Source organism: Microplitis mediator, chromosome 10 (assembly GCF_029852145.1).
Source record: "Microplitis mediator isolate UGA2020A chromosome 10, iyMicMedi2.1, whole genome shotgun sequence".
Classification (NCBI taxonomy): Eukaryota; Metazoa; Arthropoda; class Insecta; order Hymenoptera; family Braconidae; genus Microplitis; species Microplitis mediator.
Genome location: NC_079978.1, coordinates 15,382,775 through 15,404,599, shown reverse-complemented (window position 1 = coordinate 15,404,599; position 21,825 = coordinate 15,382,775). Strand labels below are relative to the sequence as shown.

The window sequence follows — 21,825 nt, the reverse complement described above, 5'->3', positions numbered from 1 at the left end:
ATCGACCCGTCAATTAGCGACGTGCTATTAGTGTCCTCTCTGATCATCAATTGAGGAGTATACACAGCCGGATTGCAGGAGCGATATCACGCGGGCCTATACGGCGTGTCCCCTAGAGTGAGGCGAAGCAATCAATTAAGCATTCGATAACCTGTATCGACGTCTGATCATAGATGGTGCCAAAACCATAAATCACCACGTGGGAAAGTGATAGACCCACGAAAACTTGCGAGGAGAGGAATGCTTCCTCTCGGGTCCACCATTACAGTGAACGGTCACGTTTTTATTATAACAATAAAATCTAATTATAATTGTGGAATTATATTTTTGGGCATCATTGCCGCTATTTTTGATTGATTTGGGAATAATATTTACGTTAGCCAAGTGCTCTTTAAGCTAGTATTTTTATAATGAAATTATTCGTTTATTTTAACCACGTGTTGAGAGATTTATTTTACATTAGAGAATAAATTCCTTGTTCTTAAATAAGTATTAAATAACACCGGCACACAAAAAAAAAAAATTGTCTGTACACCGGGCGCCACCCGTCTACTGGCATGTTTTTCGACCCGCTGAATACGAATTTCAAGTCAGTTTAGGCCGTCCAGCCTTCAATTTCGAGTAAATTGCAAAAAACCCCAAAAAATAGCGAAAATTCGATGTTTTGGCAAGAAAAAAAATTTTGAGATCTAAGGCAAGCATAATTTTCATGTATTTCGATCTGTTAAAAACCACTTTTGATCGTACTTTAATCATAAACCGTTCCAAATCTAACAAAAAAAGTAAAAAATCATAAAAAATTGCAAAAATCGAAGAAAATTGGGATTATCTTGGTATATAAAATTTTGTGGACCCGGATTGACGAAGATTTTCATATAATTTAATCTGCTCGATCTGATTCTACAATAAATTTGGCCCATAGTCCCCTCAAACATTCATTAAATATCAAAAAATCGATAAAATAGCAGAATATTGCTGCTGAAAAAATGGAAAAAAATCTTTTAAACTCAATTAAATAAATTTCTTGTATTTTTTATTAACAAAATACAAGATTAAAATCTGAAAATGCAAAAAAATTTGTAAAATCTATAAAAATGACGTATAAACAAGATTAGAAAAATGATTTTCCCAACTTTTAAACTGTTTTCCGGTGGTATCGAACTCTTTTATTTTCAAATGATCTACGGAGTGGATTTCTCTATCGTTTGTTATTTTCTTTTGGTGTATCTCTTTTGAGTGTCCAGCAATAGTCTGCCATCATGTTGATATTCCAATTTCCTTGATACCTAGTCTCCATTTTACTCATGTCTTGATGAAAACGTTCTCCCTGTTCTTCACTGTACTCCCCAAGATTCTCAGGAAAGTGGTCGATGTGAGAATCTAGGAAGTGTGATTTTAGATTCATTAATCATCCTGAATTTTTGTAGTTAGTCACTAATTCTTCGACTATTGTCCTGTAATTTTCACTTTTATTATTTCCTAAAAAGATATGACACACATTTTTGAAACTTACCCAAGCTGCTCTCTCCGTATCATTCATTTCATCTATAAAATTAGCATCCTGAAATAGAGTTCTAATTAGGGGTCCATTAAAAATTCCCTCTTTTAATTTGGCATCACTTATCGCCGGAAACTTTTCTCTCAAGTACCGAAAACAATCACCATCCTTGTCCAGAGCTTTGACATATTGTTTTATGAGACCTAGTTTGATGTGAAGTGGCGGTAGCAAATAGTTTGAAGGCTGAATTAATGGTGTTCGTATTACATTATGAGTACCGACATTTAATTGCACTCTCGTAGGCCATTCTTTTTTCACATAATGATTCTTTCTGTCTCTGCTATCCCACAAACAGAGATAGCAAGGATATTTTGTGGACCCTGATTGTTGGCCTAAAAGAAGTGTTGCGATTTTAAGATCCCCGCAAATTTGCCATTGGTGTTCTGAATACTTTATCTTATCCAATACAATTCCCAAATTTTCATAGGTCTCTTTGAGCTCCGTCGAATGGGCTATTGGAATTGGCCCTACTATGTTTTCAATGTAAAGCAAGACAGCTTTGAGACTTATAGTTGATGAATCTATAAAGAGTCTCCACTTATCGTCTTTAAAGATATTAGGTTTTAATTCGTCAACCAAGCCTTTAACATTGGAACAGTGCACCACCGAGTTCTCATCGTCCTTTGTGAAAAACTTCCGGAACTCCTCTTCTCTATTCCGATAAAAGTAAGCCGTTACCTTTTAAGCTAACAAATTTTTATTTTTTAGTCTTGATGCTAGTAATTCAGCTCCATCCTTAGGCAAATTTAAATCTCGTATGAGATCATTTAGTTCTTCTCGACTAAATGTTTCAGGGTCTTTCGTTTTCCCATCTGACATGAAATCTTCATCTTTGGGATTTTCATCTTCAGAAATTTTTTCTTCCTCTTCTTCCTCCATTGGCACTTCTTCTTTTTCTACTTTCATCTCTTCAAGAGCTTCAGTTTCATCAACAATAACTGTTTTCTGTGGCTTAACAGCTGATGAAACATTGGCGTACTGTATTTTACTTCTATTCGACGAAGTAAAACCGGCGATTTCAGTCATACAGAAGTAACAGTTATGCGAACTAGTTGGTGAAGTCCAGATCATGGGAATTGTAAATTTTAAGTTTTCTCTGTTTTTGGTTTTTTCCCATCGCGTCAACATAGTATAACATTGACCACAAACAAAGTGTGGGACCCAGGCAGAATCCAAATTTGTAATTTGAATGCAAAAGCATTCTTCATAATTTCGTTTTAATCTATCTGAAAACGTTCTGCGGTTTTTTACCGGCTAAAACTCCCCACAAACGTAACAAAATAGATCAGAACTCTTATTGCATAGATGGGAATTGCTTCTTGTAATAGTATACTCTCCAGTAGCCAAGTTTCCCACTACTGAAGAGTTCCAGTCGCTAGATGACGACGCCTGCGGGCCTGCTTTCTTACCCTGACCAGACGCCGATACTGGGTTTCCGAATCCCTGCATCGTGAAGTACTCATCACTTGTACCTGCTATGGCAGCACACACGCCGTTAACCCAGGGACTCTGCCAGAAGGTTCTGTTGCTCACCGTCACCCCGAGGAGGTGCCCTGGTTGCAAGTACAAGCGATCATGCAATAAAATGAAGTCTGCACATCGAAGAAGTTGAAATCCCAACACGATGGTAAATTTTTACTAAATAAAGGAAAAGGTGGAAAAAGAGGTATCCACGTCGTAGATCATTTGAGAATAAAACAGTACGATACCCTCGAAAAACCGTTAAAAATCCAATTTGTGTACATTCTTAGATCTTAATATGGTATTTTAGAAGTAAAAAATACAAGAAATTTGTGTAATTGTGTTTAAAAGATTTTTTTCTATATTCCCAGCAGCAATTTTCTGCTATTTTATCGTTTTTTTGCAGTTTTATGAATGTTTGAGGGGACTATGGGCCAAATTTTTTGCAGAATCAGATCAAGCAGATTAAATTACATGAAAATCTTCGTCAATCCGGGTCCATAAAATTTTGTGTACCAAGATAATCCCAATTATCTTCGATTTTTGCAATTTTTAAAGATATTTTACAATTTTTTTATAATTAAAAAAGTTTATGATTAAAGTACGATCGAAATTAGTATTTAACAGATCAAAATACATGAAAATTATGCTTACCTTAAATTTCAAAATTTTTTTTCTTGCCAAAACATCGAATTTTCGCTATTTTTTAGAGTTTTTTGCAATTTACTCGAAATTGAAGGCTGGACGGCCTAAACTGACTTGAAATTCGTATTCAGTGGGTCGAAAAACATGCCCATAGATAGGTGGCGCTCGGTGTACAGACAATTTTTTTTTTTGTGTGCCGGTGTAATTATTTCACGTGGTGAAGCGAATACTCGGGATCAGTGACGACACAGGTAAGCCTTCTACGAAGCTCTTATTGTTTTGTTCCTGTAACGGTAGTAAAAGTAAGTAGGAGAGAGTGAGGTCAATTGAAACAAAAGAAGTTTAGCAATTTTTTATTATTAGAATTAAAACTAAATAATAATTTTTTTTTTCTTGGAATGGTAGTTTATTGGTCGCGCGCGTTTTGATCCCCAGACAAAATATCCCCGGACAAAATATCCTCACGACAAAATATCCCCGAACAAATTATTCTCACGACAAAATATCTTCAAATAGTCATCTTAACTCCTAAATTTTAAATGATACTTTTAAAAAATGTATCATAATGAATAAATAATAATAGTCAAAAAAAATATGCCAAGAAATACGCTTGCAATCGTATTTTGTCTTTTTTTCACTCGTTTCATGTGTGTGTAATTACAAAATAGTTAAACAAATGCTCTTGGACGCATGAAACTCGTAAACAACTCATATGTAATTATTATTTGGGTATCATTAATCAATAACAACAATTTTTAAATTAACATTATATTTAATACGAAAAATCATTATCAATATAATAAATAGTTCAATATATATGATTAATAATATGATCACTAGTTAATGTAATGAAATATATTTTGTTGAATTGAAACAACAATGATTAATATTATAAGTTTTTTATTCCATCGACAAATACCAAACTTACATTGTTATGTATTTCATTTTTTTTTTTTATAATTCGAAATATTATAATTTTTTCAATTTATCGGTTCCTTGTAACGATTCAATCACATTTATTTCTATTATTCTACGTTAAACTACTTATTATTATATATTTCACTATAGAGTCATCTATCTTAAACTATTAATTAATGGAATAATCTTAAAGTACATAAATTAGTTATTATATAACTTGTAAAAATAATATTGTCTTATTAAGTCATAATTTTTTTTTTGACATCACTGATAAAAAAAAAATTGTCAATTGTTACGTTCTGGATTTAATTGAATTTAAATAAAAATTTTTAGAAATTTTTTTTTTGAAGTCTCGAATTATTTATTCGCCGCAGTGGGCGAATAAACGGTTCGACACTTCTTAGAATCATAATTAAATAATAAATTAATAAATCGTTACTTTGTTGGCGATATTATTTTTATTCACTGCCAACAATGTAACGGAAATCTCTTGCGATAAGAGAGTCGCCGTGGCTCGCGGATAGTCTAAACAGATGACGAAGCATGAGACCCGGACCACGACGATTCTCTCATAGGAAACCTGAGATGCAACGTTACCATTTTGATAATGTATAATACCAAGGAGCGACAGAATCAAGTCAGTGGATTACAAGTCAGTCTTTTTACAAGGCAGTCGATCACAAGATCTAGTAGAGCCAAGAACTCTACACAAACCTGCTGGCTTGATCCTGTCACTCGGACTTGAAGCAAAATATATATCCGTATGTTATTCAAATACGCACTCCTTATTTAAACTTTGGGCGCCGCTACGGGCAGCCCAAAAATCACATACCTCGTATTGGGCGCCGCTACCGGCAGCCCAATACTCTCACCTGTTCCGGGCGCCGATGCCGGCAGCCTGAACGCTTCCTTTCCGAATCCGAAATTCATGCTTCGAGGCCGATGACGCAGGAGGTCAGGATGTGCGGTGCGGCTCGGTCGCGGGATTCGAGGTGTTATCGCGGACTTCACCGAAGGTCATCCGAGAGTTGGGTCGGAGGAAGTTTTTGTTGAGCTTTCGAGCTCATGTGTTGTTGAGCTTTCGAGCTCGTGTGTTGTTGGGCTTTCGAGCTCATGGGTTGTTGAGCCTTCGAGCTCTGGTGGTTGATCGACCAATTGGGATTGCTTTCTTCTACGAAGGGGGCCCATAATCCCCACCATGGTAAGTCAATAAACTTTTTTGCATAAAATAAAAGAAGGTAAACAGCTGACGCACCTGGGGTCTATCGACACCCTAACGACGTCAACCTGGTAAAATTAAAAATATTCTGTCTGATTAATAGATAAGCCAGAATGTAACACAATATTATCTAAAGTTCATAAATAAATAATATAAATAACTAACTGAAATTAATATAAAGAACTAACTGACAATATATTTATTCATCTAAGGCACGACGTGATAGAACAGTTTTAAGATAAGTATGTCACAAATCAAATATTAATTTTTAAGAAACTGATACTAATATCAATAAAAAATTGAATACAGAAAATTACTCAGCTATTTTCATCACACAAATCACTGTATTGAGATAATTTTTGCCACATTTTTTAGGTATCTAAATTTATCGTTTGAATCGTAATTCATGAGAATTTTTTTTAATCGAGTATCATAGTCTCGATAAGTTTGACAACGAGAAGTTGAAACATCTAACCCAGAATCGATTTGAGCAATTGATGTTTCAGTTTTAGACTGTTCGTCTTTAATTGAATTTAAAAACATCCCAATGAAAGGTTGACAAACACCAACACGGCGATTAAAACCACTATGCCACTCTTCCATTGGATTGTTTGATCTAATTAAGTCGTCAACGACAGCCTTATAGCAGTTCCACATTTTGATATTAAATCGAGGGTTTCCACGTTTTTTTTTACTGCGAGATAATCCACCAATCCAGGTCGTTTCAATGTAACCAATAAAATCATCAAGAATGTCAATATTGCGCTCATAATAATCACTGGACACAATAAGCTCATTACCAGATATCACATGTTCAGGAAGATTAAATGCCAATGCCGCAATGAAACGTATGTTGTGAGCAAAAATCACATCTGTATTGTACATTTTTTGAAGCCCACATGACTGAAGACGACGCCAAATACACTGGTTGAAATGAAAATTACACCCACTAACTTTCACACCAGAGTATATTTCTTTGAATGATTCAATGAATGCCTTTTCAAAGTCAACCATCATTCGAGTGGGTGTAAAATTTGGCAGACTTTTTCTCAACACCTTTAAAACTTTATGTAGGTAACTTTAGATTTGTCAGGTAACAACAAGTACACAAGTGGAAGTGATTTTCGATTTGATAGGCATGAATAGTATACAATTGGCCAAAAATACAAGGCACAGACTTAAAGGTTCCATCACCAAGCCAGTGTTTACATTTAGCTAAGAAATTCAAATTTGTAAGTGTTGTGAACACTAAAAATCGTTTTTATTACCACCGCTATCATGTTGTAAGAATAATTCACCATTTTGTGTAGTTTCAAAAACATCTGGCAATTCTAGTTCCCCTCGAGACGGTGGGTCAATCATCTGCGGATTTTTTATCGCTCGAACACGATTGACAGTCCGGGCGAGTGTTATAGGTTTGGGCAATAAAGCGGAAACAGGTGATAAAACACCACGTAATGCATTTGACACAATATTAGCAGGTTTTGCGTCATTGTTTTTGGACTTCGTCACTATTTTATTTTTTATAATTTTAGTTTCAATTAAAGCTGGATTTCCAGCATGTTCGTGGATTGGTATCACGCCAACTATATTGCCTATATAAAACAAATATTATTATTATAAATATATAAAATAACATCTGACTGATGTCAATATACATATAACAATGAAACTAAATAAATTACTCAATAAAACCATTAATTAAAAAATAATAACAAACCTGTTTTTTTTTTCAGTATCTGTGTGTATTAGAACGTTACAATTAACATTAGAAGCACAACGCCACGAGATTGAATTTTTATTAACTTTTTTTCGAGAATATAAATATCCCTCATATAATAATAAATTATTACTTTTTTGGGACGTCACAAATTTTAAAGGCATTTTGTCATTGCAAAAACAAGTGACTGATTGGTTATCAATAATAATTAATGATTTATTATATCACAAGCGAAAATATTAATGTAAGCAGCGAAGCGTCAAATATATGTACAAAATACCTGAGATGAGAAACAATAACCACAACAAGATGTAAGTCATTAATCAAACACTAGATGAAACTTCAATACACGAGAGTTCGCGCCAAACTTTAATTAATGGAATAACTGATATGAATTTGAAATTTTATCAAAAATTGACTATATTGAAAATTGAACAGATTCACAACTATTTTGCTGTGAAATATTTGCACTTAATATTTAAATAAATATAAGGGCAGTCGAATAAATTGAGACTCGGCTCAGTTAAGGTTTATTGTTGAGTTTATTTTGTACTAGTCATAGACGTGTTGACGATACAGTACATTGATGGTAACTAACTTACAAACTTAGAACATAATTTGGTTGTACAAATTTTAAAAGGATGCGAAAAACTGGAGAAGGTCACAATTTTAGTGGAAGGAAAATTAACACGAGTGATTGGTAAACAAGTAAAGGAAAGGGAAAAAGGGGCTGTGGAAAGTCGTACGTAGGTGGATCGATTGGGACGGACCCAAAAGGCTAAAGGAGCGCTGAGAGGTTGAAGGTCATTATTTAAAAATGGCATTTTACTTAAATATTACTTAAATAAAATTTACAACTTCTTAAGCGTAACTATATAAAAAATATTTGGAAATGTCGGGTTATTTTCCCAGGGTGCAATAAAGGATGCGAGACCCAAACGGTCGGATTGTAGAGCAAAAAAAAAAAAAAAAGTTCACAAAGTGACGGTCAACGCAGTTAAACAAAAAAAAAACATGAAGAAAATTTAAATTTTATGGAAACGAAAAAATACAATTTCTTAAGACTAAACAGATGTCAAGTTGGCCGTCGTGAGAATTTTACAATTTTAAAATTAAACAAGAAGCAATAAATTTTACAATCTACAAAAATAAGTTTAGAGAAAAAGTATAGAAAGAATACAATAAATTATTTTTCGTGAGAAAGTTTAAAATTTTAAACTACGAACTGAACATGCCGCCCCCCTTGAACTATCTAAGTTCAAGGAGCAGCGTATGAATATTTAATCTAAAGGTAAAGGGCACAGTTTTTTAGTGCAACGTTTATATTCGCCGATCTTCGTCTTCAGGGTGACAACACGTACAATGCCGTCTTCTCCAGGATGCGTAGCGATAATGCGGCCCAAGGCCCATGAAAGTGGAGGAAGATTGTCCTCCAGAATCAGGACTAATGATCCCACTTGTAGATTGTCGGTTTTGGATTGGTGACGAAGTCCGATGAGATTGTTCAGGTATTCCTTATACCATCGAGTCCAGAAATGCTGCTTGAGCTTTTGAGCGTGCTGCCATGCTGACAATCGATTGGATGGTGTATCGGAGAAGTCAACCTGAGGAAAGCTCGTCAATGGACCACCCGTGAGGAAATGGCCAGGTGTTAAGGGTAAGAGATCATGTGGGTCAGAGGACATAGGAGACAGCGGTCGGGAATTTAGAATCGCCTCGATCTCAATGACATAGGTTTCTAGTTGATCGTATGTTAATAGGGTGTCCCCAACGGTGCGCAATAGGTGATGCTTAAATTATTTTACAGCGGCCTCCCAAAGTCCTCCAAAGTGAGGAGCCCTGGGAGGTATGAAATGCCAAGCGGTGTGTTGACTGTCAAGATATTGTTTTAATGACGATGAATATTCTTCGGAATTAACAAGCTGTTGTAATTCTCGATTTGCACCAACAAAATTTGTGGCATTATCTGAATATATTTCAGTAGACTTTCCTCTTCGGGCAAACAGGCGTTTGAGACTTGCAAGGAAAGCCTCAGTCGTGAGGTCACATACTAATTCTAAATGAACCGCTTTGGTTGATAGACATACATAAATCGCCACGTACACTTTTATCTTATTGCGATTTCGAAATCGCTTTTCTTTTATAAACAACGGACCACAATAATCGACTCCAGTGCGTAAAAACGGGCGGGAGTGAGACACGCGATATTTTGGTAAGCAACCGGTGCTATGATCCGCTAAACGCGGCTTTACGCGAAAGCATGAAATGCAGCTATGTATTATCTTTCGTGTGACATTTCGAGCATCTAGCGGCCAATAGGTTTGGCGTACGGAGTAGAGAGTGGCTTGCGGGTCGGCATGCAAAAGACGTACATGCTCTTCGCGTATAATAAGTCGAGTTATATGATGCTGCGCGGGCAATAAAATTGGATGGCGCTGATCTTCAGGAATTGACGCATGGTTTAGCCGACCACCAACTCTTAGAATGCCAACTTTGCCAAGATATGGCGTTAAGGGAATTAATTTGCTAGATTCCGGAATTCCATCTTTTCTTTTTAAACAGTTTATTTCTTTGCCAAACGCTGAAAATTGCTTGAGCTTCATAATCAAAGCATGTGCTTCCGAAAGCTCTATAACGCCCAAGAACGAGCCCTTACGTGGGGATTGAGTTCTGGTATTATGTATAAATCTAATTACATACGCGACCACGCGTTGTAACTTACTCATCGAGCTGTATTTTTCCAACAGACAGTCATTTTTTACAGTAAGATTCATGCATATAGCTTGGTCGGGCTTCAAGGGTTTTAATTCGGGAATATCGATAGGAGATAACACTCCACTCGGCCAAGCTTGAGCTTCGAGCAATAGCCAGGAAGGACCTTGTGACCAAATGGGATTTTGAAGAAACTCCGAGGGGAGCTGACCACGGGATACGAAGTCTGCGGGGTTATCTTGTGATAGCGTATGTCGCCAGTGACACGCGCCGGTGAGTCTCTGAACTTCGGCGACTCGGTTTGCGACGAAGGTTTTAAGGAGATGAGGTGAAGTATTTATCCAGTGTAAGGTGATAGTAGAATCGGACCACAGATGAATATCGTTAATCTTAAGTAGAAGAGACTTCCGCACCGTAGCGCACAGGCGCGAGAGCAGGAGCGCACCGCAGACGTCCAGCCGCGGTAAGCTTACGGTACTGACCGGTGCAACGCGAGATTTGGAGCATATAAGACGCACGTGCACCATACCTTGCCGATCAGTGGATCGCACGTATATACAAGCGCCGTATGCCTTTTCTCTGGCATCGCAAAATCCATGAAGCTGAATGTCAATTGGTTCTGGAATTATAAGAAAACGCGGAAAGCTTAACCTTTCCAGGGAAGGTAGTTGGTCGCGATACGATACACACATGTTATGAATATCTAACGGAACCGATTCATCCCAAGTTACGCCCAACTTCCAGCAGAGTTGAATAATTATTTTGGCGTACACGATGACAGGGCCAAGTAAACCCAAAGGATCAAATAATTTAGCAATTTGCGATAAAATAGCTCGCTTCGAGACAGCTTCAGATGCGGATAAATTTACGCTGTAGAATAGCGTGTCATTGCGAGAGTTCCAATGAGTACCCAGGGTTTTTACCGTGGCTTCAAGGTCGAGAGATAGGTGAGAGCTGTCTGGATGCTCAGGATAGTTGGTTATTAAAGAGGGGTGATTGGATGCCCATTTACGAAGATGAAATCCAGCCTTTTCTAGCAACTGAATTAGCTCATCACGCAGCCTTTCTGCTTCTATGAGCGTACTCGCACCAGTGAGTAGATCGTCGATATAAAAATCCCTTTTTAATGCTATGGATGTATGGCGGAGTGTTTAGCTTGCCAAGTCTGGTCGCACCTAAGTATTATAGTCGAATATTAGGGCGCCACTGGAAGATGGACTCGGCCTTCCAGAACCGGATGTTAATGTAATTTTTGATGCTCAGGGTCGTTTGTAAATTTTATATTTTGTGAGAGAGGAGAGGAATAGTGAACAGGCTGAAATAAATTTTATTTTAAACTTCACTTTTAAATTTTAACAATTTCAAGCACCTTGCTTATTATTTATTTAACCTTTAATAACAATTAATATACTTATGACAAACTATATTCTTATGACAAACTAATTTTTTTATGACAAACTAACTTATCTCGTCCCCTGGACGGTTTTCCTTATGACAAACTAACTTATCTCGTCCCCTGGACGGTTTTCCTTATGAGAAACTAGTAATCTCGTCCCCTGGACGGTTTTCCTTATGACAAACTAAATTATACCTCGTCCCCTGGACGGAATCTTATGACAAAACTAATAGCGTCCCCTGGACGTTTCCACACCCACACACTCCCGTTAAAATACCGTCCCCTGGACGTTAAACCTTAATGCCAATTAATAAATTTGTCCCCTGGACATTAACTAAACTATTATAAAATCATCCCCTGGGTGTATACTAAAATTTACTATAAAATCATCCCCTGGATGTATAACTAATCTAATCTTAACATGTCCACCGGACCTAAATCACAGACACAGTTTTCTTTATTCTAATTTGACTCTATAACTAAGTGACTCTACTCATTAACTTTCTCACTCAATTTTTCAACACTTCATAATTTCCATTACTCAATATAAATTTTTTTCATTCTATGACTTACTGTCCTTTCCAATCAATTAATTTATTTTTTGTTTAATATAATTCATAAATTAATTAATCTTTTCCACTTTATAAATTTTCCTAATTAACTTTCTCTGATTAACATTTATAATTACTTTGCCACAAATTTTATACAATTATTATTTTCAATTCCTAATTTTTCCACTGACAATTTTCACAATAATTTATTTCACTTTTAAAATAATCCGTTTCACTTTTTACTCACAATTTAATTTATTCAAACTCTAGTATCTTTTAATTAGTTTTTAGATATTTTATTCAACTTAAAATTAATTTAATAATCACGTGCTGACTAGAATTTGTTTTCGGGTTGACTAGAATTTTTGACCGGTGAATTGACGTCACGCGGTTCCCGATTTTATTGGAGTTAATTAAGTAATTCGAGTAAATTAATGAATCTTAGAATTAATGCGGCCGACGGAATAAATTCCAGCCTGTATTAATCTTAAGATCAATTAATAAATTAATTTATAACGGCTGGAGAGCCTGGAATAAATTAATAAATCAATCGTTTTAATTACCGGATTATTTACGAGATAAATTTAGTTTTATTCCGGCTAGGGAGCCTTGAATAACTATAACAGAGTTTAGACAAAATATGGACGACAATGACGCGACGGAATTTTCGAGAACACGAGGTTGAACGGCTGGAGAGCCTGAAAGCGAGATCAACGGAAAGATATTAAGTAACCTATTATAATTAATTTGCCAGATTAATAAAATTAATCAGCGGCTTGAATTAATTATAATTTACCTCCAATTTTATTTCAGCAGTCCTTGGAAATTTCAGGTGATGATTTGCTTCGGGCTGCTTCCAAATTTCACTGTTGTTCGTTGTATTTCCAGGTTTTCCGTTGTCCTTCTTTAATTGTCCTCTTATTCCTCTTTCGCAACTTTATTATTTCTTTTGATTGTATTTGTAATTTATAACCTTGTAATTGTACCTGTCAATGAACAGTGCGTATAAGTAAATTGTAATTTATTAAAATGGGTTAACAATTGGCTTTAGAGAGCCTAATTAATTTTATTTTAATTAATGTAATCGCCTCGTTCCACGTGAAGCGTGTACAGACGTAATTATTTACCTTGTTTTAATTAGTGTCCTGCCGTTGTCGTCGTCTGAACAAAAACTAGAACTTAACTGATGATTCCATGTTCCGCAGTCCTTTTTATATGGTCATTCCCTCTATTCTGGTTCACTCCCGAAACTTAGACTAGGGGAGTGGCGAATGTTCGGGCCTTAGCGATCGTGCGACACCCGGTGACAAGTCGCAACCCTAACTCGCAACTTACGAGGTCATTGGCCGGTTAACGGCGGGAATAATATTCAAATTCAAATATTTAATTTCTCAAAAATTTATAATTCGCCCTGTTACAGATGTGAGTGGATAAGGACTGCCTTCGTCCTCAGCTAATTGCTGCAAGGATCGAATTGCCAAGTAAGAAGCACTTGCAGTTCCGTAAGTTACGGTATCGAGCACGTACATGAGAGTAGGCGCATGAGGATTTTCTCGAAAGAGAATCTTTTGATAGATAGCGTCATCAGGATGAACACGAACCTGACGATACATTTTCTCCACGTCTGCTGTGAGAGCGTAGACATGAGAGCGGTAACGCGTTAGAGTGACCAATAGGTCATCTTGGAGCTTTGGACCAACCATCAGCGTGTCATTTAAGGAGATACCAGTGGAGGTCTTTGCAGAACCATCAAAAACTACACGAAGTTTCGTCGTCAAGCTGTCGTGCTTAAATACGGCGTGGTGAGGAAGGTAAAAGCCAGAAGAGGTGCTCTCTTGGTCTTTTGACAGAGACATGTGCTTCAAATCTAGATATTCAGCTAAAAAGCCTGAATAATCACGCTTGAGATCTTGATTTTTCTGGAAACGAGCTTCCAGTGAGTACAATCGTCTTAATGCTGACGAATAAGATTCTTCGAGTCTATGTATTTTATGATTAAACGGTAATCTGACGACATATCGACCTGAGTTATCCCTCGTAGTGTGGAGTTTATAATGTTTCTCACAGGCGCTCTCTTCAGGAGAAAAGACCCTGTTGGATGGAACTTCTTCGAGTTTCCAAAACCGAGAGAGATCGAGATCCGATGAGGACGCACGGATGCTTAGATGGCACACTATATTTTGCGCCGTGGATTGATTGTCGATCTCACCTGCAACTATCCATCCCAGCTGCGTTTTTTGAAGAACTGCATTGGGATGATTTTTCAGAGCAATTTGACCAACGCTAAGAAGCTTATAGAATAATTTGACACCAATGAGAGCATCGACCGTAGATGGCCTGAAGAATTCTGGATCAGCTAAAGGAATATTCTTCGGAATCCCCAGAAGCGCAGGATTGATAGGAATGGAAGGCATTGTTGTATTGATTCGGGGTATGACCAGAAATTCTACGGTTTTTTGATATTTGTTGTGACGAGATTTAATTACCGCAGTGGTCGAATGTTTGATAGTGGTAGATAAATCATCCAGTCCAAAAACTGCAATGTTTACAGACTTGAGCTCCAAATTTAAAAATTGGGCAGCACTTTCTGTGATGAAGTGGGCTTGAGACCCAGCGTCTAAAAATACCCGACAAGTTTTCGTTTTTCCCTGACTATTTATGAGGTCTACTAGCGCGGTAGCCAGCACTGCCTCGGAGGATACGTGTGCGTGCAAATTGATGCTAGGACTACTAGGCGATGGGGATAAGGCAGTGTCCAGGACGTTAGAGTTGCCGACGTTCGGCTTATCGAAGTGTAAGAGAGTGTGATGTCTCTGGCTGCAATTACGACAATTTCCAGAAGTGCATTGAGCCGCGCGATGCCCCTTGCGTAGGCAATTGATGCACCATCCTCCCTTCTTTGAAGTCTCGTATCGCTGAGAGGGATTCATTGCCAGAAATTTGGTGCACATACTGAGGTAATGATTACCTTCGCAATGGAGGCACTGATTACGAGAGGTAGTGGCAATGTATGCATGCTGAGATCGCGAATTAGACTGAGAATTAAAAGACTTGGGCTTGTCTTGAGAGTTTTGTCCTTTAGGAGTAGCGACCTGGGTTTTGAGCTCTCAAGCTGAGCTCTTCGGTTTAAGAATGAGATCATTTGATTTAATGTTGGGTTGCGCAAGTCATTACTATAGTCGTCCCATCTCTCGTGAAGAAAATTATTGAATTTATTGCGGAGCAATACGATTAATAACGCGTTCCAATGCTCGACGGGTTCTCCTAAGGCCTGGAGAGATCTAACATTTTTTTGAATTTGATCGAGAAACGAACGCGTCGAGAATTCCCTTGAAATACAAGGGTTATCTATTAATGATTGACGTAACTGTCCCGAATGAATTTTCTATCGTCATAACGTTCTTTTAGTAAGTTCCACGCAGTTAGATAATTTTGAGCAGATAACTCGATAGATGATATAACACCGACGGCTTCACCGGCTAGACAGCCTTTCAAATAAAATAATTTGCGAATAGGCGGTATACTGTTATCCTCATGTACTAGTGAATTGAATAAATCATAGAACTCCAACCACTTATCGACAGATCCTCGAAAAGTAGGCAATGAGATGGCCGGGAGGCTTGGATTCCAATGTGAGCCCGATTGATTTGGTTGATGAGACGCGGATTGTGAGATAGGTTGATTCATGAGAGGCGTCGTTGATGTTGTTTGAGGAAGTACGGATGGTGAAGTTGTTAAATTAATAAGAGGTGCTGATGGCGTTGTTTGAAGATTATCCCCACCTTCTACAGCTGCGAGATTCGGAATTGGAAACGGAGATGGCGATAAGATGGTAGACCCGTGCGCGGAAGAAGTCGATGATTGCGACTTATTTGTTATTTGTTTAGACAAAAGATTCGTGGCGACTGTGTATGCTTCGAAATATAGTTCTTCGAATTCAGTTCGATAATTTGAAAGCTCTTCGCTTTCATCCATAAGTGATTCTAACTGCGATTGATGAGACTCGAAGGCTTCCCGAGTTGCCTCTATTTCCTTGTAACGTTTTTCCAGAGCAGGAAAGTCTTTTGATGGATCAAACCGACGGAGAAAGGTATCGTAACTAGTCAACGCCCTCTTGGCGATTCCGCGCTTGGACTTTAAAACTTTAATAGCTTGTTCGGTCATGATTTTTAAATTAGCAAATGAATGTTGTATTTGAGACTTGAGATCAATGCGATACAAAATAGGAATTCAAATTGAAGTAAGGAAATATTGGATGGTCCAATTGACTTACCTTGATCGTTGCAGGCTACTAATGCTCCGATAATATGACAGGATCACTGACGTTGCGATGATGCGGGACTGCCACTGGCGTCCTTCCAATGGATTCGAAAGGGTTGATGATATACAGTAGATATACTGCCGACGACGATGGTTGAATCTCGATGATAACGATGTAACAGTGACGGAAATGCAATATTAAAAAACTTATACACTGCACTCACAATTGTAATAATCGAAGTATTTAATTGTTTGTAGCGAAATTAAAACTGTGCAATTACAGTTTTCGAACACAATGAAGATAGTACCGAATTAATTATATAATTTTTTAAGAAAATCCGGCTCGAAGGACCATGAACAGATTCACAACTATTTTGCTGTGAAATATTTGCACTTAATATTTAAATAAATATAAGGGCAGTCGAATAAATTGAGACTCGGCTCAGTTAAGGTTTATTGTTGAGTTTATTTTGTACTAGTCATAGACGTGTTGACGATACAGTACATTGATGGTAACTAACTTACAAACTTAGAACATAATTTGGTTGTACAAATTTTAAAAGGATGCGAAAAACTGGAGAGGGTCACAATTTTAGTGGAAAGAAAATTAACACGAGTGATTGGTAAACAAGTAAAGGAAAGGGAAAAAGGGGCTGTGGAAAGTCGTACGTAGGTGGGTCGATTGGGACGGACCCAAAAGGCTAAAGGAGCGCTGAGAGGTTGAAGGTCATTACTTAAAAATGGCATTTTACTTAAATATTACTTAAATAAAATTTACAACTTCTTAAGCGTAACTATATAAAAAATATTTGGAAATGTCGGGTTATTTTCCCAGGGTGCAATAAAGGATGCGAGACCCAAACGGTCGGATTGTAGAGCAAAAAAAAAAAAAATGTTCACAAAGTGACGGTCAACGCAGTTAAGTGGGGGGTAGGGGTTTTAAATTATTTAAAATAATTTTTTTTTTAAATTTTTTTTCTGAATGAGCAATATGTCAAGAATATTGTGTACAAATTTTAAATCAATCCGAGTAAAACTAACGGAGTTACAGCGTTTCAAATGACCGGCCGGTATACCTGAATTTTACACCTGCCTGACCTGCCCCTACATACCCCTAGTAGAAATCAGCTGCAATTTTCTTTGTTCTTCCGAATCCCTTTCTCCGGCAATGTGTCTTTCAAAGGATGTAAACTGATGACAATATAAGTATAAAAATTCATATTCTTTGATTGATAGTTTATTTCAAATTTTCACGAATAAAAAACTTTAAATGGATTTTCCCGAAAACGGTATTTTTAAAGTCCGTGAACATCATAACTCAAAATGTACTGAACCGATCCCTTTGAAAATTCGAACATTACTTCTTCACATAAATCAACAGGTAACTACGAAGAGTTTTTTTTTGTTTTTCATTTTTTTCTATTTTTTAATAACAAATTAACCGCGATTTTTTGAGCTAAAATCGCGCTTTTCACTTCCGAATGCTGCAAAAAATTGAAAAAAAAAAAAAAAAAAAAAAAAAAACTCTTCGTGGTTACCTCGAGAAATACATCAACTTTAAAATGCATATCAATTTTTTTTTTTCCGATGATCCGGTAACGAGTTATGATGTTCACCGCAAAACGACTTTTTTTCGAGGCACCTCCGGAGATTCAACGTCACCAGCTTATTAATCAATATTTTTTGTTGAAAATTTTTTCTGATATTCTTCAAAAGTTGTACAATAATGTGTGATTAAGTTTAATGAAATTATATTACTCATCTCGCCGGAAAAAAATCACAAAAATATGCTTCTTTTTCGCCTTTAAAACCCTACCCCCCCCCCCTTAAACAAAAAAAAAAACATGAAGAAAATTTAAATCGTATGGAAATGAAAAAATACAATTTCTTAAGACTAAACAGATGTCAAGTTGGCCGTCCTGAGAATTTTACAATTTTAAAATTAAACAAGAAGCAATAAATTTTACAATCTACAAAAATAAGTTTAGAGAAAAAATATAGAAAGAATACAATAAACTATTTTTCGTGAGAAAGTTTAAAATTTTAAACTACGAACTGAACAGAAAATTATTAAATTAATATATTTAGGTAAATGTTTAAATATTGAATAAATAATCTGTTACGTCCAAAACTTGGTACGTAATTATTTAAGTTTGTGAGTATTTGGCCCAAGCCGAAGCCTATAGACCGGGAACTCCAGAGGTTTTTGTCTTAATAATATTGTTGGTGAAGGTTAAATTAAATGATGAATTCTCTGTTTAAATTTAATACATATATTGTAAAACCGTACAAATATTATTGGTTGCTAAATAACTATTACAAAAATTTAGTTATTGAAAATTATTTAATTACAATTTTTAACGTAATATTAAGTGTAAACAGCACTTAATAAAATTAATTATTCAAATACAAATATTAAACCGAATAAAAATGATAAACGGCACGTAGCAAAAATTAATTATTCAAATACAATTTAAAAACGAATAAAAATTGATTATTCCAATATAAATTCTAAACACAAAATTTAAATGTTAAAACAACACTTAAATAAAATTAATTAATCAAAATATAAATTCAAAAATAAAATTCGCGACCAGACTATTCCTTAAAGTCTCTTACAAAATTTAACTATTCCCATATAAATTCAAATATAATAATTTGTGACCAGACTATTTTTCAGTCTCTTACAAAAGTTAATTATTACCATATAAATTCAAATATAATAAATTGTGACCAGACTATTTCTTAGTCTCTTACAAAAGTTAATTATTCCCATATAAATTCAAATATAATAATTTGTGACCAGACTATTTTTCAGTCTCTTACAAAAGTTAATTATTCCCATATAAATTCAAATATAATAAATTGTGACCAGACTATTTCTTAGTCTCTTACAAAAGTTAATTATTCCCATATAAATTCAAATATAATAATTTGTGACCAGACTATTTTTCAGTCTCTTACAAAAGTTAATTATTCCCATATAAATTCAAATATAATAAATTGTGACCAGACTATTTCTTAGTCTCTTACAAAAGTTAATTATTCCATATAAATTCAAGTATAATAATTTGTGACCAGACTATTTCTTAGTCTCTTACAAAATTTAATTATTCCATATAAATTCAAATATAATAATTCGTGACCAGACTATTTCTCAGTCTCTTACAAAAGTTAATTATTCCCATATAAATTCAAATATAATAATTTGTGACCAGACTATTTCTCAGTCTCTTACAAAAGTTAATTATTCCCATATAAATTCAAATATAATAATTTGTGACCAGACTATTTTTCAGTCTCTTACAAAATTTTATCTGTGGTATTTTATATTAAATATTTATTAACATACCTGGGTTTCCACCTTGCAGTATTTACCGTTGCGAAAATATTTAAATAAAAAGATATACTAGAGAACACTTAGTATAACGCTCACTGACTCTAATTAAAAATATACTTGTCCATTCTACGTGGAGGATCCCGGGGGAACCCGGCCACTGAACCTAAGTTTTATTTACGATCCGCATACTTGGAGATCCTGGTCAAGAGAGAGAGTTCACACGACCAATTTTTCGGGTGTCGATTTTCGGGGCGTTCCAGTTGACCTCAATTGGGGGAAAAAGCGTGACCAATTAAGTGTCCGAATTCCTGGGCCCTTACCCTCACTCTTAGATTTTCCAGAGTGTCGTATGAACTCCCACTACAAGTGGATGCCCTCGTATGAGTATGTGTACATATGTGTGCGTATATGTGTCCACCCACACGCAAGCACATTTACACGTGAGCAAAACACACACACGCATACATACACATACTCATGTACATCATATATTCATGTACATCATCTTTACTATTATGAATTATTATTTATTTATTAAATTATTATTTATTATTGGCTATTATTTATCAGGCCTGGCAAGCTGCCTAGAACCTTTGAGCATTATTTATTAATTATTATTTATAAAATATTATATTATTTACCAGGTCTAGTGTTCTCACTTAGAACCTTTTACTATTATTTATTAATTATTATTAATAACCTACTAAATTATTTACCAGGTCTAGTGTCCTCACTTAGAACCTTTAACATTATTTATTATTTATAAAAATAATAAAATGTTATTATTTATCGGACTATGAAATAATTTTTTATGAATTATCTTTATGAAATATTTTTAGCTAAAACATTAAAAATGAGTCATTTGTTTTGTTAAAACATTTTTTTTAATGAGTTTAAAATGTGTTCAGCTCTTATCTAGTATTCGAAAACTGATAAAAATTCCTATTTATTTGTTTGTTTTGGTTTAAGCCGTTAAAAGCTTTTGTGACGCACCAAAACGATTTCTAAAACTGACCATCGAGGCACTTAATGTATACTCTCATTATTCTGTTTTACTTATTTAAAAAATTATAAAATTAAAATAAAATCGTCTAAATTTTGCCAGACGTAACAAATCATAACAAAAAATAATAATAATTTTTCTTTTTTTTTTTTTTTTGATTATTTTGTCATGAGTATAATTTGTCCGGGAATATTTTGTCCAGGGATATTTTGTCTTGGGGATATTCTGTCTTGGGGATATTTTGTCTGGGGATCAAAACGCGTGTCACCAGTTTATTATATCTTCTATCATTATCAACACATTAATTAGTCAATAAATAACGTGAATTCTTAAAAATTATTAATTTATGCAAACGCGTCAAATGGTTCAATTGACCCCTGCGTGGGGGCAATTGAATTACTGCTGGGGGTCAATTGAACCAATAGTATTTAAAACTCAAACCCGAACTTTTAATAAATAATATATTAATTGTTACTTGTTAATATTACTATTGCACATTTTTAATGCACAGATATTATATTGCATAAATAAATTAACAACTTTCACACACATAGTTATAAAAAATCACAATCTCAGGTACAAATATCATTTTTTTCTTCTTTTGTACTCTATTTTTTTTTGGTTTATTAGCTGACTTTAATGTTTTTGGTTTATTTTTTTTCATCAACATCCGTCTCTTCATCCAATTGTAAAACTTTTTTTTGTTTTTGCATTATTTTCAGCTTCTATTTCTAATTTCTCAGGTGTATCTGTGTAAATTGCCGTTTTACCGCGTACACGACCCTTTCTGGCTTTTTTAGTTGATGGGGCTTGTGGTAAAGGCCATATTTGTGGAGGAGTAATGATATTTACTTGTTCATGATTAGTTTTATCACGCAATATACGATCACTGTTGTTAATTGGAGGAGTCAAAGGAGAGAGTAGCAATGTGATGAGGATTATCAACTGAAGTACTGCATGAGGGAGCTGATTGATCAGGCTTTTCATTTGGTAGTGGCATATCAGTCACAGTGGCAGGTGAAAATTCTTCATCAGAAAATAT

General features: G+C 35.4%; 3 protein-coding genes across 3 annotated transcripts; all 3 read right to left on the bottom strand.

Moving 5' to 3' along the window:
* Positions 1-6,140: 6,140 nt before the first annotated feature.
* Positions 6,141-6,815, bottom strand: LOC130676363 (uncharacterized). Its single transcript, XM_057482517.1, has one exon. The coding sequence runs from the start codon at positions 6,813-6,815 to the stop codon at positions 6,141-6,143; it is 675 nt and encodes a 224-aa protein (XP_057338500.1).
* Positions 6,816-9,317: 2,502 nt separating this feature from the next.
* Positions 9,318-10,760, bottom strand: LOC130676362 (uncharacterized). Its single transcript, XM_057482516.1, has one exon. It carries the CDS (start codon positions 10,758-10,760, stop codon positions 9,318-9,320), a length of 1,443 nt encoding a protein of 480 aa, XP_057338499.1.
* Positions 10,761-13,571: 2,811 nt separating this feature from the next.
* On the bottom strand, positions 13,572-15,110 carry LOC130676361 (uncharacterized). Its single transcript, XM_057482515.1, has one exon. The coding sequence runs from the start codon at positions 15,108-15,110 to the stop codon at positions 13,572-13,574; it is 1,539 nt and encodes a 512-aa protein (XP_057338498.1).
* Positions 15,111-21,825: the final 6,715 nt, after the last annotated feature.